The 17,077-nt window shown below is 37.6% G+C and overlaps 1 protein-coding gene across 4 annotated transcripts in view; it reads left to right on the top strand.

Annotated features, from left to right (window-relative positions):
- POLQ (DNA polymerase theta) overlaps nt 1-17,077 on the top strand; it is a 105,775-nt gene that overhangs the window by 23,196 nt on the left and 65,502 nt on the right. For all 4 annotated transcript variants that reach the window (XM_070788669.1, XM_019988416.2, XM_019988470.2 and 1 more), the window contains 3 exons: nt 7,189-7,331; nt 8,394-8,598; nt 8,886-9,028. In XM_070788669.1, coding sequence (XP_070644770.1) covers nt 7,189-7,331; nt 8,394-8,598; nt 8,886-9,028 — 491 coding nt within the window. The remainder of the gene's footprint in view (nt 1-7,188; nt 7,332-8,393; nt 8,599-8,885; nt 9,029-17,077) is intronic.

The raw sequence follows: 17,077 nt of genomic DNA, 5'->3' as shown, positions 1-17,077 counted from the left end.
CATTGGTCTTTTAATCAAAGTTTGTTGATTAAAAAAGCCTTGTAACTCATTGATTTCTATTACTATAGTCACCAAAGAAGTTTATCCTGCTTCAGTCTCTTACTTTAGCTACAAGATATGCACATTTGACCTAAATCAAATCCCTTACATTATACAATAGAAGTGACAAATAGATTCAAAGGATTAGATCTGATAGAGTGCCTGAAGAGCTATAGACAGAGGTTCATGACATTGTACAGGAGGCAGTGATCAGGACCATCCCCAAGAAAGAGAAATGCAAAAAGGCAAAATGGTTGTTTGAGGAGGCCTTACAAATAGCTGAGAAAAGAGGAGAAGCGAAAGACAAAGGAGAAAAGGAAAGATATACCCATTTGAATGTAGAGTTCCAAAGAATAGCAAGGAGAGATAAGAAAGCCTTCCTTAGTGATCAATGCAAAAAAATAGAGGAAAGCAATAGAATGGGAAAGACTACAGATATCTTCAAGGAAGTTAGAGATACCAAGGGAACATTTCATGCAAAGATGGGCACAATAAAGGACAGAAATGTATGGACCTAACAGAAGCAGAAGAGTTTAAGAAGAGGTGGCAAGAATACACAGAAGAACTATACAAAAAAGATCTTCTTGACCCAGATAATCACAGTGGTGTGATCACTCACCTAGAGCCAGACATCCTAGAATGCAAAGAAAAGTTGGGCTTTAGGAGCATCACTACGAACAAAGCTAGTGGAGGTGATGGAATTCCAGTTGAGCTGTTTCAAATTCTAAAAGATGATGCTGTGAAAGTGCTGCACTCAGTATGCCAGCAAATTTGGAAAACTCAGCAGTGGCCATAGGACTGGAAACAGTCCGTTTTCATTCTAATCCCAAAGAAAGGCAATGCCAAAGAATGTTCAAACTACAGCACAATTGCACTCATCTCACACACTAGCAAATTAATGCTTAAAATTCTTCAAGCCAGGCTTCAACAGTATGTGAACCGTGAACTTCCAGATGTTCAAGCTGGTTTTAGAAAAGGCAGAGGAACCAGAGATCAAATTGCCAACATCCGCTGGATCATTGAAAAAGCAAGAGAGTTCCAGAAAAACATCTGCTTTATATGCCAAAGCCTTTGACTGTGTGGATCACAGTAAACTGTGTAAAGTTCTTAAAGAGGTGGGAATACCAGACCACCTAACCTGCCACCTGAGATATCTGTATGCAGGTCAAGAAGCAACAGTTAGAACTGGACATGGAACAACAGACTGGATCCAAATTGGGAAAGGAATACATCAAGGCTGTATATTGTCACCCTGCTTATTTCACTTATTTACAGAGTACATCATGAGAACCACTGGGCTGGATGAAGCACAAGCTGGAATCAAAATTGCCAGGATAAATATCAATAACCTCATATATGCATATGACACCACCCTAATGGCAGAAAGTGAAGAAGAACTAAAGAGCCTCTTGATTAAAGTGAAAGAGGAGAGTGAAAAAGTTTGCTTAAAACTCAGCATTCAGGAAACTAATATCATGGCATCTGGTCCCATCACTTCATGGCAAATAGATGGGAAAACAGTGGAAACAGTGTCAGACTTTATTTTTTTAGGCTCCAAAATCACTGCAGATTGTGATTGCAGCCATGAAATTAAAAGACACTTGCTCCTTGGAAGAAAAGCTATGACCAACCTAGACAGCATATTGAAAAGCAGAGGTCCATCTAGTCAAGGCTATGGTTTTTCCAGTGGTCATGTATGGATGTGAGAGTTGGACTATAACGAAAGCTGAGCCCTGAAGAATTGATACTTTTGAACTGTGGTGTTGGAGAAGACTCTTGAGAGTTCTTTGAACAGCAAGCCAATCCAACCAGTCCATCCTAAAAGAAATTAGTCCTGGAAGCATTGATGATGAAACCGAAACTCCAATACTTTGGCCACCTGATGCAAAGAACTGACTCATTTGAAAACACCCTGATGCTGGGAAAGATTGAAGGTGGGAAGAGAAGGGGACTGCAGAAGATGAGATGGTTGGATGGCATCACCGACTCTATGGACATGAGTTTGAGTAAGCTCCAATAGTTGGTGATAGACAGGGAAGTTTGGCGTTCTTCAGTCCATGGGGTCGCAAAGAGTCAGACACAACTGAGCAACTGAACTGAACTGAACTGATGCAGATTACATTTATGTGTTTAAAAAGGATGGGAGGAAGAGACTAAAACATTCCAATCTTATTTTTAACTGCCTCTTTCTACCCTTGATTTCTCAGTTAGACTCAACTCTGGAGAGTGTTGTGTCAGTTTTTTTATACAGATACTCTTCTCTCAAGCCCAGAGGGTCTTTAAGATAATGTAGAAGATAAAGAGGTTTTATTTACCTTGCTACATTATTTGCTTGTGCTTATCTTTCTCATGAAGAAGAATAATTGGAATGTTGGCAGCCTGGATTAATATCAAGTAGTAAATCAGATAACATTCAAACAAAGACCATAACAACTTTGTTTTTGAGGTCTTGGAAACTTCTGATATTTTGACTTTGCGTAGTGCTCCACTTCAGGGCTTCCAATGGTAAAGAATCCACCTGCCAATGCAGGAGACTAAGGTTTGATCCCTTGGTTGGGAAGATCCCATGGAGAAGGAAATGGCAAGATCCCTTGGAGAAGGAGATGGAAACCCAATCCAATATTCTTGTCTGGGAAATCCCGTAGATGGAGGAGCCTGGTGGGCTACAGTCCATGGTGTCGCAAAAGATCTGGACACAACTTAGCACCTAAACAAGAACAATGACAATGCTTCATTTCAGGATGACATGTGGCTTGCTCAGAATTTCTTAAGTGTGCAAATAAATGGTTTCATGTCAACCATGAAGATTTAAATACCTGTTCATGCTCTTTGGACTATGTAGCATCTTGCTAACTTCTGTGCATTCTATAAATGATAATTTTCCTGGTGTTTTATTTAGATGACTGTTTAATCTTTCTGTGGATTTCTTGGAACCTTCCAATGTAGGATGATGGTGCTTTGTGCCAAAACAGTGATTTACAAGTTAAATGGTTTGTGGATCTATCTATATCAAGTCTATGCATGATTTGATTCAAATTGACTTCTCTATTATGAAGTGGATACAGCTTCCCTGCTGCTGCTAAGTCGCTTCAGTCATGTCTGACTCTGTGCGACCCCAGAGATGACAGCCCACCAGGCTCCGCCATCCCTGGGATTCTCCAGGCAAGAACACTGGAGTGGGTTGCCATTTCCTTCTCCAGTGCATGAAAGGGAAAAGTGAAAGTGAAGGCGCTCAGTCGTGTCCGACTCTTAGCGACCCCATGAACTGCAGCCTACCAGGCTCCTCCGTCCATGGGATTTTCCAGGCAAGAGTACTGGAGTGGGGTGCCATTGCCTTCTCCACAGCTTCCCTAGGCAAGTGCAAACAGGACCTAGAAATATATATTGGCATTATTTTTGCATTTTCATAAATCTTGATTATCCTGAAAAGTGGTTATCTATTTTGTTGAATCAAAGCCCAGAAGAGCTGTACACAGGTCAAAGTGGTTTTTAACCTATTGCTAATGCTAGTTGATCCATTTTCTAGATAGTTTTTTTGTTTTAAGTTAGGCTATTTTATAATTATTGTAAGTGTCAGGTGGTATATTCACTTCTCTTTGTTTTGATGGTACCTAATGTTTTTTGTAATTATACTTGGGATAAATAACCAATGGTTATCAAGTTTACAGTTCTTACATTTTTCCTGTCTTGATTCTCAATTTGGCAGTCAGTGTTGGGAAAGCATCATCTATATTTTCTCTCTGCCTAGGTGGTTAGAATAGTCCACCACAATCTACTTTTATTTTTATTGTTCTGTAATGCAAGTGGCCTTCATTTTACCTCTTGAATATCTTATTTACTGCTTCCTTTCCCCTACTATTGAATTCATTTGGGAAAAAAAGGGTTTTCTCTCGTCTTAATTGTTATAGTAAGTGTTTATGTTTTTACAAATTGTATATTTGAATATGTTTTTAATTAATAAGTGCTTTGACATATTTTTGTTCATTTGGCTGTCTCAGTAGCCTAAAGCATTTGAATTAGTGAGTTTTATATTGTGATTTTTAGGTATCCAGTAGTATTTTTAACTTTGTATTATCATCATGTATAACATTAATGGAGCTCAGATTTGGCTACTCACTGCACAATAGGCCAATAAGTCAAGTGACAAGGCGTGAGTCAAGGAAAGTGGCCTTATTTGAAACCAGCTAACTGTGAAGGAGAAGAATGTGAACTAGTGTCCTTAAAAACAATCTTAATATCTTGGTGCAAGCGTTTTAAAGTCAGTGTCAGGAAAGGGGCTTCAGGGTAAATGAGCAGCTTGTGCACAGTTCTCAGATTGGTTAGCATCAAGGTGAAGTTTCAAGCATCACCAATTTTCTGGGTTCAACTGGTTGGGGTCTATGTACTTGTAGTCAGCAGTTTTTATCTGGGAGTCTGCTTCTTATAAAACAGCTTAGGAATATGTGTCAGACCTTTTATCTATACCTTTCAAGGAACTGAGAGTTCAGTGACTCTGCTTTGTAGCTTATTTATACTCTAAATTGTTAGCAGTTTCCTAGGCCAACAGTTATTCTTTGTTTCTATGTCTTCACGTTTACTAATCATTAACTCTTCAGCCAGCCTTTTGAGACGCAAGGGGGGCCTGAGAGACTGAAGACCTATGTACTCAGTTGTGTCCACCTCTTTGTGGCCCCATGGACTCTAGCCTGCCAGGCTCCTCTGTCCATGGAATTTTCCAGGCAGGAATACTGTAGTGGGGTGCCATTCCCTCCTCCAGGGGATCTTCTGACCCAGGGATTGAACCTGTGTCTCTTGTGTCTCCTGCATTGGCAGGCGGATTCTTTACCACTAGCAGCACCTGGGAAGACTAAAGCAAAAGCTTTTTACTTCAAAGGACAGGGACACAGGAGATGGTATGCAGTTTCATAACTAGTAATAATTTGTATATACATTTTCCTTTATAGTTTTCAGAATATCTATTACTATTACATACTTAATTATTCAATGATAATAGTACTGTATGGAAGGAAAAAAAAACTTTTACCCTCTTAGGTTCTATGCCTTGTGCTTGCAAATTAAACTGACGAATTACAGAGTAACAGGAAAAAAAGCCATACATATTTGAGTTGCTGTTTAATTTTTTACATACATGTTGTCATTAATTGAAATAAAAATCCAAAGAAGCAGATAGATGCTGGGGGTTTATGTATCCTTTTAACAGAGAGTGTTAAATTGTAGAGAAGTGACAAGACAAAGGAAAGGGGGTTGGTCATAATTGAAAAAGACATGTGTACCCCAGTGTTCATTGCAGCACTATTTATAATAGCTAGGACATGTAAGCAACCTAGATGTCTATCAAGAGATGAATGGATAAAGAAGTTGTGGTACTTGTATACAATGAAATATTACTCAGCCGTAAAAGGATGCATTTGAGTCAGTTCTAATGAGGTGAATGAACCTAGAGCCTTCAATACAGATTGAACCTTCAATACTGATTGAAGTTAAGTCACAGAAAAAATGTTGTGTATTAATATGTATATATGGAATCTAGAAAAATGGTCTAGATTTTGGTCTAAATTGATGAACCTATTTGCAGGGCAGCAATAGAAATACAGACGTAGAGAACAGACTTGTGGACACAGTAGGGGAAGGAGAGGGTGGAATGAATTGAGAGAGTAGCGATGAGACATATACATCACCATATGTAAAATAGACAGCCTGCGGGAATTTGCTGTATGACACAAGGAGCTCAAACCTGGTGCTCTGTGACAATCTAGAGGGATGAGGTGGTGTTGAAGGTGGAAGAGGAGGAGACATATGTATCTATGGCTGATTCATGTTGATGTATGGCAGAAACCAACACAGCACTGTAAAGCAATTATTCTCCAGTTAAAAATAAATTAAAAAAGAAAAGGGGTTTGGGCTTCTAGGGGGTGGTACATTGTGGAAGGGTAGGTATGTGCTGGAAATTAATGCAAGTTAAGCTTTATATAGGAAGGTCTGTGCACACCTATGTCAGTGCTGAATTTTTGTCTCCAGTGATAAGAATTTTTCTCCTAGTATGAGAGGCAGGAAGGGGAACACATTCACAGAAATGTTTATGTCCTGCTTCTAAGAAATAGGGAGAGGGCAGAGAGCTCTGTGTTTGCTGCTTCTCAGTTGCCTTCAGGTCAAAATAATCCTTATGCTAAAGTGGAATATTTTGGTATAGCATATTGTGATCCCCTTCAATCCAAAATTCAGAAAATAAAACATTTGTGGTAATTCTATAACAGCCACTGTCATCTGTTGTCTCCTTTTAAACAAGAACCTCCAGAAGAAATGGAGCCTGGTTAACTCTTAATTCTAGCTCAGTGAGACCCCATGCTGGGCTTCCGATATCCAGAACTATACTATTAAAAAATCTGTGTTGTTTGAAGCCACCATGTTTGTGACAATTTGTTGCAGCACCAATAGAAAACTAATACTGAGAGGGATTGAGGAGAAAAATTCCCTCAGTGGAACAATCATGAGAAGCTTGTTCAAGGTTGTACTCATGGAACCTATCAGTGTCTGGTGCAAAATAAAAGCTAAACAATGATTTTTGAATCAATAAACATGTATTGATATCTACTAGGTGTTAGTTAATTTATGTATCTACTACGGTAAGAGCATTGCTTTTTGGTAAGAAAACTGAAGCTCATTTAGATAGATGACTAGTTTAGGCCACAAAGCTACGTGAAAGAAACTTAAAATTCAAATCAGAGCCTGTTTGACATGCTGAGGTCTCTGGCCACACAACATTCCTAATTTCTGTAACTATCACTTAGCCCCCTAAATGAATCATTCAAAACCTTTGTTCTAGTTACTTGTGCATCCTCAAAATTCTTGAAAGTGGTAGGTGAACCTCTTTTCTGTCTTAGAAGTAGGAAAGAAAATCAGCAATGGTATAAAAGGGATACCTGGAGTTCTTTAAAGGGTATACTCAATAAAAAGAAGAGGTTGGGTAGAATAATGAGAGCTAACATCTACTCAACACTTCCTATTTGCTAGCTGTGGTTATCACGGCTTCACTGCTTTAACACATTCATTCTTCAAAAAAAAAAAAAAACAAGTAAGACAATTTAAAATCTCTTTAGCTGATATGGACATGTGTTGGGATTTTGCAAATTTTTTTTTTTTCCATTACAGGTGAGAGTATCTTAGTTTGTAAAAACTCTGAGAAATCAAAAGGCATAACTCTACTTCAGGGATCTCTGAAACCTGTTCATAGCTGTTTGCAAAGACACGAAGGAGAAGAAGTAACCTCAAGCATGATAAGAGCTATTTTGGAGGTAAGAGGGAGTTCACTAAATTACCATTCACTTTTTTGTTCATATAGTACAATGGTAGAGCTTTAGTGTGTTAAAAATCTTAGGTTCCTGTTTCTTTATGAGATTATTTATAAACTTTCCAAGTCTGAATCTCTTTTATTTTATATAGTTATTTCCTGGAGATTAATACAGCTTGTACCATATAAATCTACTTCAAAATAGCAGTTTGAAACCCAAATGCCAGATGGTTCTGTTTATTTTTTAGGTGTTCTTTATTATTTTCTGAATTTTTTAAAAAAGATGACAACAGTGGACCTTAGTTCCTCCATACAGATAATGTGTGTGCTTAGTTGCTCAGTTGTGTCTGACTCTTTGTGACCCCATGGACTGGAGCCTGCCAGGCTCCTCTCCATGAAATTTTCCAGGCAAGAATACAGGAGTGGGTTGCCATTTCCTTCGCCAGGGGATCTTCCCAACCTAGGGATCAAACCTGTGACTCTTGCGTCTCCTGCATTGACAAGCAGATTCTTCACCACTAGTGCCACCTATTTATTTATTTATATATATATATATATGTATATATGTATATATGTATATGATTTAATTGTATTGTTAGTTCCTGCATTTTAGATAATGTTTCATCTAATTTCGTTTGTGCAAACATGTTGGATCTACTTAAAAAAAAAATATATATATACATATATTTGATATATTTGCTTTGGGTCTTAGTAGCAGCACATGGGATCTTCTGTTGAGGCACACTGACTCTCTAGTTGTAGGCTTAGTTGCTTCACAGCATGTGGAATCTAGTTCCCTGACCATGGATCGAACCCATGTTCCTTGCATTACAAGGTGGATTCTTAACCACTGGACCACCAAGGAAGTCCCTGGATCTAATTTTAAGGAAAACTTTCCATGTTGTCAATAGGTGTTATCTATTTTTGTAATAAATTATGATGGAAGAGTTAATAAAGAGTCTCTGCATTAAGATGCTGATAACATTTTATGAGAAAAAATAATTTATTTAATGAGGTCCTGTGTCTTATTAAAAAGTTGTAGAAGATTTCAAACTTCTTTTCTCAGATAATAGTTGGTGGAGTGGCAAGTACGTCACAAGATATACAGACTTATGCTTCTTGCACATTTTTGGCTGCAAGTATGAAAGAAGGGAAGCAGGGGATTCAGAAAAATAAAGATTCTGTTCAACTTGGAGCAATTGAGGCCTGTGTAATGTGGCTACTAGAAAATGAATTCATCCAGATTACTGAAGCTAGTGATGGAACAGAAGGTAAATATGACTTCTGAATTGCAACTTCCTTTTTTATCTTTAGTGATTTAGAGTATCTAAGAGTGTTTTAGTAAAAGAAAATTGACTTATCAACTCATTTTAAGTGAATCAGTGCTGTGTTCAGCAACATCAGACAAGTAGTATAGAGCCTGCTGATATATATCCATGCATTGGATTCTGTTTGTAAAATTGATCAGAGCCTGAAAGATTAGTTACAGAATGCCTAAAGACAATATTTTATTTTTAACATTTGATCCTTTTTTTCCCCACCCCCACTCCCAAACCAGGAAATGTGTATCATCCAACACACCTTGGTTCGGCAACTCTTTCTTCTTCACTGTCTCCAATTGATACTTTAGATATTTTTGCTGACCTACAAAGAGCAATGAAGGGCTTTGTTTTAGAGAATGATCTGCATATTGTTTATTTGGTAAGTTCTGTTTTCTTCATTATTATCTTTGTGAAAATGAGGAGGAAATACCTATAAAGAATCCTGAACAACAAAAATACCCTAAGGGAATATATTGTCTGCTTTCCTTGACTAGGATAGTACTGGTGGGAATAGAGATGAAGTAAGATGAAAAGTAATAAGCTAAATGTTCTAGTGACCTTTTAAATCTGCTTGCCTACTTGTCTGTTTTTTCTAGCTTTCTTTCAAAAGGATTTGAGATGATTTATTAAAAACATGCATTATACAGTTTGTAAGAACACAGCAAGGGGCAATGAGATATCTGGAAATTAAGGATAAGATCATAATGTAAAACTCAAGCAAAGATTGGTACATAAACAAGAACACCAGTAAGTCATGTACAGTTGTGCCCAACATTGATTCTGGGCTGTCTAGCAACTGTAGCAAAGAGTAAAGCTGGTTAGTCTTAATAAGATAAAAAACAAAACAAAACAAAAAAATAGAAGTATTGCATTTTATTGCCTAAGAGAAATGTAGTCCTAAAAATCACACTATGGGACTTACATTTTTGATAAAGTATTTATAATAAATGCGATGAGGAATTTTAAAAGCTTGTTTAAATTAGATAATCTTTTATAAATATTATTTTTTAAAACAAAGATTTTTTATAATAATTGGATAAAATACAGTTTGAGGTCATATTCTCTGGCAAGAACCTGACTGGAAATACTTAATTTTGCAATTAAGAGTAGATGTTGGGAGTGATGTAGGCAAGATGGTTGTAAAAGGGATCTCTGACTCTAGTCCTCATCAAAGATATGAATTAGCAACTATTCACAGTCAAGAACACTTTCTAAAAATCCTAGAACCTGGTTAAAACACTCTTTTAGAGTGCAAAAACTGAGAGCAGCCACATTAGAATCTAAGAGCAGTGGTTTTCACTTTGACTGTGTTGCCCCTCCAAGCAAGCACAGTGCCTTACTGGAGAATACATGGTTTCTCTAGTGGTTAAAAGAGAGTCAAGGTTGGCATCCAGTTTTCTCAGCATTCTGGAACATTCCTTGGGAAGGTCACTTCTGTCTCGCCTCACAGAGAAACCTAGGGGAATTGGCAAGGTTAGATAGACCACCAACGGTCAGCTAGGAACAAAGAAACAGATGGAGCTCACAGTGACCAGTATTTGGATCATGGCAGTGATACTGCATCTCTTTCTTAATCAGAAAGACCATCAAATGATTCCATTCTCTGTGGCATCAGAATGATGTCCCCATTTGATTGGGAAGCAGGGTGAGCAGTTCTCCCCAGCTGGCAGTCCTAACCTGTGCATAATTCTCAATGTATATACTTATAAATTTTTATTTTTTATAAGAATAAAAAATTTTTTATTCTTTTTTATAAGAATAAAAAAATTTTATTCTTTTTTTATAAGAATAAAAAATATCTGGGGGGAATTCATAGAGGGAAAAATGTAGTAACAGAGTCAGATTAAGAATATGATTTATGAGCTTTTAATAAAAAGTTATAATAAAAACTTTTAATTAAAAAAAGAAAAGAGAGGGAGCCAGGCCAGCAGCCCTGCCAGCTGCAGAGCTTGCCTGCAGCCTTGCCTGACCAGGGAGCCTGACTCTGGAATATAGCTTGGAATCCTGCATGAATACAGAGTTCATCCTTTGGGCCCACCCACCTGTGGAGCACAGTCTCTGCCTGTACCTGAACACGGAATCCAGCTAATGGCACCAACTAACCAGGGAGTACAGTTTGTTCCTGCTTGACCAGAGAACCCAAGGAGCAGCCCTACCCAACCTCAGAGCTCAGCCAACCTGCTTGACTATGTGAGCACAGCCATGGGTCATGCCTATCCATGTAACCAGGCTAGCAGTTTCACCTGACTAGGCAGCTCAGGCAGTAGTCCTGTTTGACTGCAGAGCTGAACCAATGGCCCCTCCAACCAGAGGTCCTGCCTGGTCCTTTATGAATTCTACCAGCTGGCTCTTTCCCCAGACTAGCCTGACTAGTGAAAATCTTTTCTCTGGCAAAGCAAACATGAAGATTGGAAGAAGTGACCACTTCCTCAAATGCACAGACACCAACACCAACATGCAAAAATAATGAAGAATAAGGGAAACATGACACCACCACCATCATCAAATAAATTGATAAATTAATAAAAACTTCAGTAACCAAACCTAAAAGAGATCTATGAACTGACTGACCAAGAATTCAGAATAATCCTTTTAATGAAATTCAGTTAACTTCATTAAAGAAAACACAAATAGGCAACTGAACAAAATTAAGAAGTCAATACATGAACAGAATGAGAAGTTCAACAAAGAAATAGAAACTGTTTTACAAAAGCCCCCACCCTACTAAGCCCCCCAAACCCACAAATCCCAGAGCTGAAGAATACAATGAGTGATCTGTAAAATTCAATAGAGAGCTTCAAAAGCAGACTTGATAAAGCAGAAGAAAGAATCAGTGAATTCAGATAGGTCATTTGAAATTATACATCCAGAGGAAGGGGTGTTGGGGGAGGGTTGGCTAGAAAGTATAGAGTGAAAAAACCCCACAAGACTTATGGGACACCATCATATATATTATTGAAGTCCAAGATGGAGGAGGGAGAGAAAATGACAGAAAGTCTATTTAAAGAAATACTGGCTAAAAATATCCCAAATATGGGGATAGATATGGACATGAAGCTAAGAGGACCTCAAACAGGTACAATCCCAAAAGGACTTCATCTCGATACATCAAACTGTCGAAAATCAAAGATGAGAATTTTGAAAGCAATAGGAAAAAAGACTGTTGTCAAGTACAAGCAAACCTCATAAGGCTGTCAGATTTCTCAGCAGAAACTTTGCACAGAGATTGGTATGATGTATCAAAATATTGAAAGAAGAAAACTACCAACTAAGAATACTATACCTAGCATGCTGTGTTTCTGAAATGAAGGTAAGATAAAGATTTTCTCAGACAAAAGCTGAAGAAATTCATCATCCTGGGCATGCATTTATAAGAAATGCTAAAGGAAGTTCTTCAAGCTGAAATGAAAGGATGCTGTTTAACAACATAAAACATGAATGTATAAAACTCACTGGTAAAGGTAAATTTATAATCAGATTCAGAATTCGGAATGTAATGGTGATATGCAAATCACATATACAAAAGTTAAAAATAAACATTGAAAATAATTATAATTTGCTAATGAATACATAAAATGTAAATTGTAATATTAACTGCATTAAATGAGAGGGGATGGAGAAGTAAAAATACAGTTTTTGTGTAGAATCAAAGTTATCAGCTTAAAATAGAAAGCTAAAGCTGTGTATACAATGGAACATCATTTATCTATTAAAAAAAAAGAAGAAACCTTTCCATTTGTGACAACATGGATTAACCTGGTGGGCATTGTGCTAAATGTAATAAACCAGACAGAGAAACATAAACTTTGTATGGTTTCACCCATGTGGAATATGAAAAAGTTGAACTCAGAAACAAAGTGGAATGGTACTTGCCAGGGGCTGGGGTCTGGGTGATATGGGGAGATGTTTGTCAAAAGGTACAATCTTTCAGTTACAGGCATACTTCCTTATTTTATTGTGTGTTGCTTTGTTTTATTGTGCTTTATAGATACTGCATTTCTTTTTTGGAAATTGAGGGTTTGTGGTAACCTTATATTGAATAAGTCTCTTGGTGCCATTTTTCTAACAGTATTGTTTTTATTTTTTAATTAAAAAATTTTTGTTTATATATTTTTGGCCATACTTTGTTGGCTTGTCTTCAACCAGGGACCAAACGCCAGTCCTCAGCAATGAGAGCATGGCATCCAAGTCACTTCACTGGACTACCAGATAATTCCCTAACAGCACTATTATTTTGAAAAAATATTTACTTGGCCTTGCTGGGTCTTCGTTGTGGCACATGGAATCTAGTTCCCTGACCAGGGATTGAACCTGGGCCCCCTGCATTGATGCAGAGTTTTAACCACTGGAACATCAGGGAAGTCCCAGCATTATTTTTGTTTTTTAGAATTAAAAAAAATTTTTTTTTAATAATATATTTATTCTAGTTGCACCGGGTCTTTGATGCTGTGTGTGGGCTTTCTTTAGTTGTGGAAAGTGGGGACTACTCTCTAGTTGTGTGCACGGGCTTCTCATTGCAGTGGCTTCTCTTCTGGAGCACAGATTCTAGGCACATGGGCTCCAGGAGTTGCAGCACAGGGGCTCGTTAATCGTGGCTCACAGGCCATGGAGCCTGCAGGCTTCAGTAATTGTAGCACATGGGCTCAGTAGCTGTGATGCATGGGCTTCTCTGCTCTGTGGCATGATGAATCTTCCTGGACTGGGGATTGAACCTTTGTTCCCTGAATTGGCAAGGAGAATTCCCATCCACTATACCATGAGGAAAGTCCCCAGAATTACTTTTAAATTAAAGTGTGTGCTTGGATTTTATTAGTCATAATCCTATTGCATACTTGAGACTACTTTTGTATGCACTGGGAAACCAAAAAACTTACGTGGCTCACTTGATTGTGATAATTGCTTTATTGCGATGTTTTAGAATGAACCTACAGGATCCCCAAGGTATGCCTGTGTAAGATGAATAAGTTCTGGGAATTTAATGTACAGCATAGTGATTATAGCTAGCATAGTGATTATAGCTAGTAATACTGTATTGTATACCTGGATTTGTTTACAGAGAGAATCTCACCATACACACACACAGTGGTAACTGAGGTAATAGATGTGCTAATCACCTGATTGTGGTAGTCATTTCACTGTGAATACATATATCAAATCATATTATTGTACCCTTTAAATAAATATATTTGATTTCATTTGTCAGTTACCTCAATAAAGCTGGGAGGAGGGAAGGAGCAAATATATGTGTTTTGATAGGCAAGTGAGTAGGGGGTAAATCTGAAATTATTGTAAGAATTAAGGCTTATCAAGAGACGTATTTCAATAAAAACACTGTATGGGGTGAGCACTAGGAGAAATGTCTGGACAGGGCCATTTTTCCCCCCTTCTAATGAACATGTGTATTTCTCCTGCACATGTGTACTTCATATGTTCAGAGTTCTGTGCCTGAGAATGTGGCTAAGAAGAATCTCAAAGCTGGTCTTACAGTTATTTGGCATGGCCTTAAAAATAAGTCTCACTTATTGTACAGGGGTTATGATTATGAGCTCTAGGGTCAGACTTCCAGTTTACTTCCATGAAAATTAGATTTAATGCAAGAGGCTTGCCAGGAGGCACAGTGGTAGAGAATCTGCCTGACAGTGTGGGAGATGCAAGAGACTTGGATTTGATCCCTAGGTCGAGAAGATCCCTTGGAGTAGAAAATGACAACCCACTCCAGGGTTCTTGCCTAGAAAATTCCATGGACAGAGAAGCCTGGTGGGTTACAGTCCATGTGGTTGCAAAGAGTTGGACACGACTGAGTGACTGAGCACACACGCATGCTATATACATTACTTTCTACCTGTTTTTCCCCTTTAACAATATATCTTGGAAAGCACTCTTTATCAGTTCATGAAGACTTTTATTCTTTTTATATCTGTATAACTCCATTGTGTATGTGGATATACTGTTGTTTATTCAGTCAGTTCCTGTGATGAATATTTGAATTGTTCCCAATATTCTGGTATGGCAAATGATGCTGCAGTGAATAACTTTGGTGCATAATATTGTAGTTTTTATGGAGGTGTATCTTTAGGAAAGAATCCAAGAAGTATGATTGCTGAATAAAGTGTAAAGACATGTGATTTTGGTTTTGCAAAATTGCTCTCCATAGAGTTTGTATCATTTTCCAATTTTACCAGTGCTATATGAAGTGGTTATTTTTCTACAACCTTATAAAAAAAGGTTTGTTGTCAAGCTTTTATATATTTTTTAAGCTTTTCTATTTTGTGTATACTTTTAATTTGCATTTTTATTATGGATAAATTTGAACATTTTTTTCTGTATATTTAAGGCAGTATGCTTTTAGTTTCTATGAATTGTCCATGTCTTTTGCACATTTTTCTATTGTATTTTTGATCTTTTTCTTAAGTTTTAACAGTTCTTTTATATATACTAAGAGAGTAGTTCTTTGTGGTGTAAATACTTTTCTCCTAGTTTTCCACTCAGCTTTTGATTCTGTTTATTGTGTATTTTGTATAGCATTTTAAAATATATAGTTGAATTCTGAACCTTAGAATCAGTGAGAAATGATTTGCTCTCTCTGGGATTATAAAGAAATACTCTCACATTTTCTTCAAATAATTATATGATTCTAGTCTCTCTCTTTTGAGCTCTGTTCCATTTAAAGTTTATTCTAATATATGGTTCTTCAATTTTGTCGTTTTTTATAATGGCTGTCTGTAGTCACATCTTCATTTATTAAAAAGGTTTGATTTATACACAATGACTGAAAAATTTTCTTCTGCTTTCATTTAACTTTTTCCCCCTGCAGTTTTTATGTTCTAGTATGCATTTGTATTTAGATACATTTCTAATTTCCATTTGTTGTTGGGTATATTTATATTTGTTGACCTGACAATAGACCAATTTTACTAATATGTACACTATTACCTTTGTTTTATTTTTTTTCTTTTCTTTTATTTTTTAACTTTACAATATTGTATTGGTTTTGCCATATATCAACATGAATCCACCACAGGTATACATGTGTTCCCCATCCTGAACCCTCCTCCCTCCTCCCTCCCCGTACCATCCCTCTGGATCGTCCCAGTGCACCAGCCCCAAGCATCCAGTATCATGCATCGAACCTGGACTGGCGACTCGTTTCATATATGATATTATACATGTTTCAATGCCATTCTCCCAAATCATCCCACCCTCTCCCTCTCCCACAGAGTCCAAAAGACTGTTGTATACCTTTGTTTTAATTAAAAGTTTTTATTGTATTATCTAGTAAGGCAATGGCACCCCGCTCCAGTACTTTTGCCTGGAAAATCCCATGGACAGAGGAGCCTGGTAGGCTGCAGTCCATGGGGTCGCTAGAGTCGGACACGACTGAGCGACTTCACTTTGACTTTTCACTTTCATGCATTGGAGAAGGAAAGGGCAACCCACTCCAGTGTTCTTGCCTGGAGAATCCCAGGGACGGGAGAGCCTGGTGGGCTGCCGTCTACGGGGTTGCACAGAGTCGGACACGACTTAGCAGGAGCAGCAGCAGCAGCAGTAGGGTTAGTTTCACTGTTCTTCTTTTCTGATGTTCATACCTATTCTTGCTTGCGTACCTTTTAGTATAATGCTTAGAATTAACTTGGTATTTTCATTGACATTGTTAAATTTATACATTAATGTGGAGGAGAACTGATTGACATCCTTCTTTTTTATTTGATTGGTCTTATTTGTGAAAAGAGATGTTTCTTTGAGTCTATTTTGGGGCTTTCAAGAGTGTTCTGAAAATTTTCTCATAGATAATTTGAGTTTTTTTGAAAATAGCTTTGTTGCAATACAATTCACATGGTATATCATTTAATATGTACAAGTCAATAATTTTTAGTATGCTCACAGAGTTGTGCAATCATTAGCATCTAATTGCATAACATTTTCATCACCCCAGAAAGAAACCCTATACTTATTAGCAGTCACTCTGCATTTTCTTTCAACCCTCTCATTCTCCCCTACCCCTGAGCAACCATTAGTGTGCATTCTGGTTTTCTGTAGGCTTTCTATTCTGTTCTTATTCAGTATATAGAATTATATAATTCATTATCTTTTACAGCTGGTTTCTTTCTCTTAGCATGATGTTTTTAAGATTCTTCCATGTTTTATCATGTATCAGTACTTAAGTTATTTAATGCAGAATGGTATTCATTGTATGGGTGGTGGTGGTGTTCAGTCTCTCAGTCATGTCCAACTCTATGACCCCATGGACTGCAGCGTGTCAGACTTCCCTGACCTTTATCATCCCTTGGAGCTTGCTCAAACTGATGTCCAGAGAGTCGATGATACCATCGTCTAGCCATCTCATCCTCTGTCACCCCCTTCTCCTCTTGCCTTCAATCTTTCTCAGCATTAGGAACTTTTACAATGAGTCGACTCTTGGAATCAGGTA

This window comes from Bos indicus, chromosome 1, assembly GCF_029378745.1.
Source record: "Bos indicus isolate NIAB-ARS_2022 breed Sahiwal x Tharparkar chromosome 1, NIAB-ARS_B.indTharparkar_mat_pri_1.0, whole genome shotgun sequence".
NCBI lineage: Eukaryota > Metazoa > Chordata > Mammalia > Artiodactyla > Bovidae > Bos > Bos indicus.
This window is presented reverse-complemented; position numbering and strand designations above follow the sequence as displayed.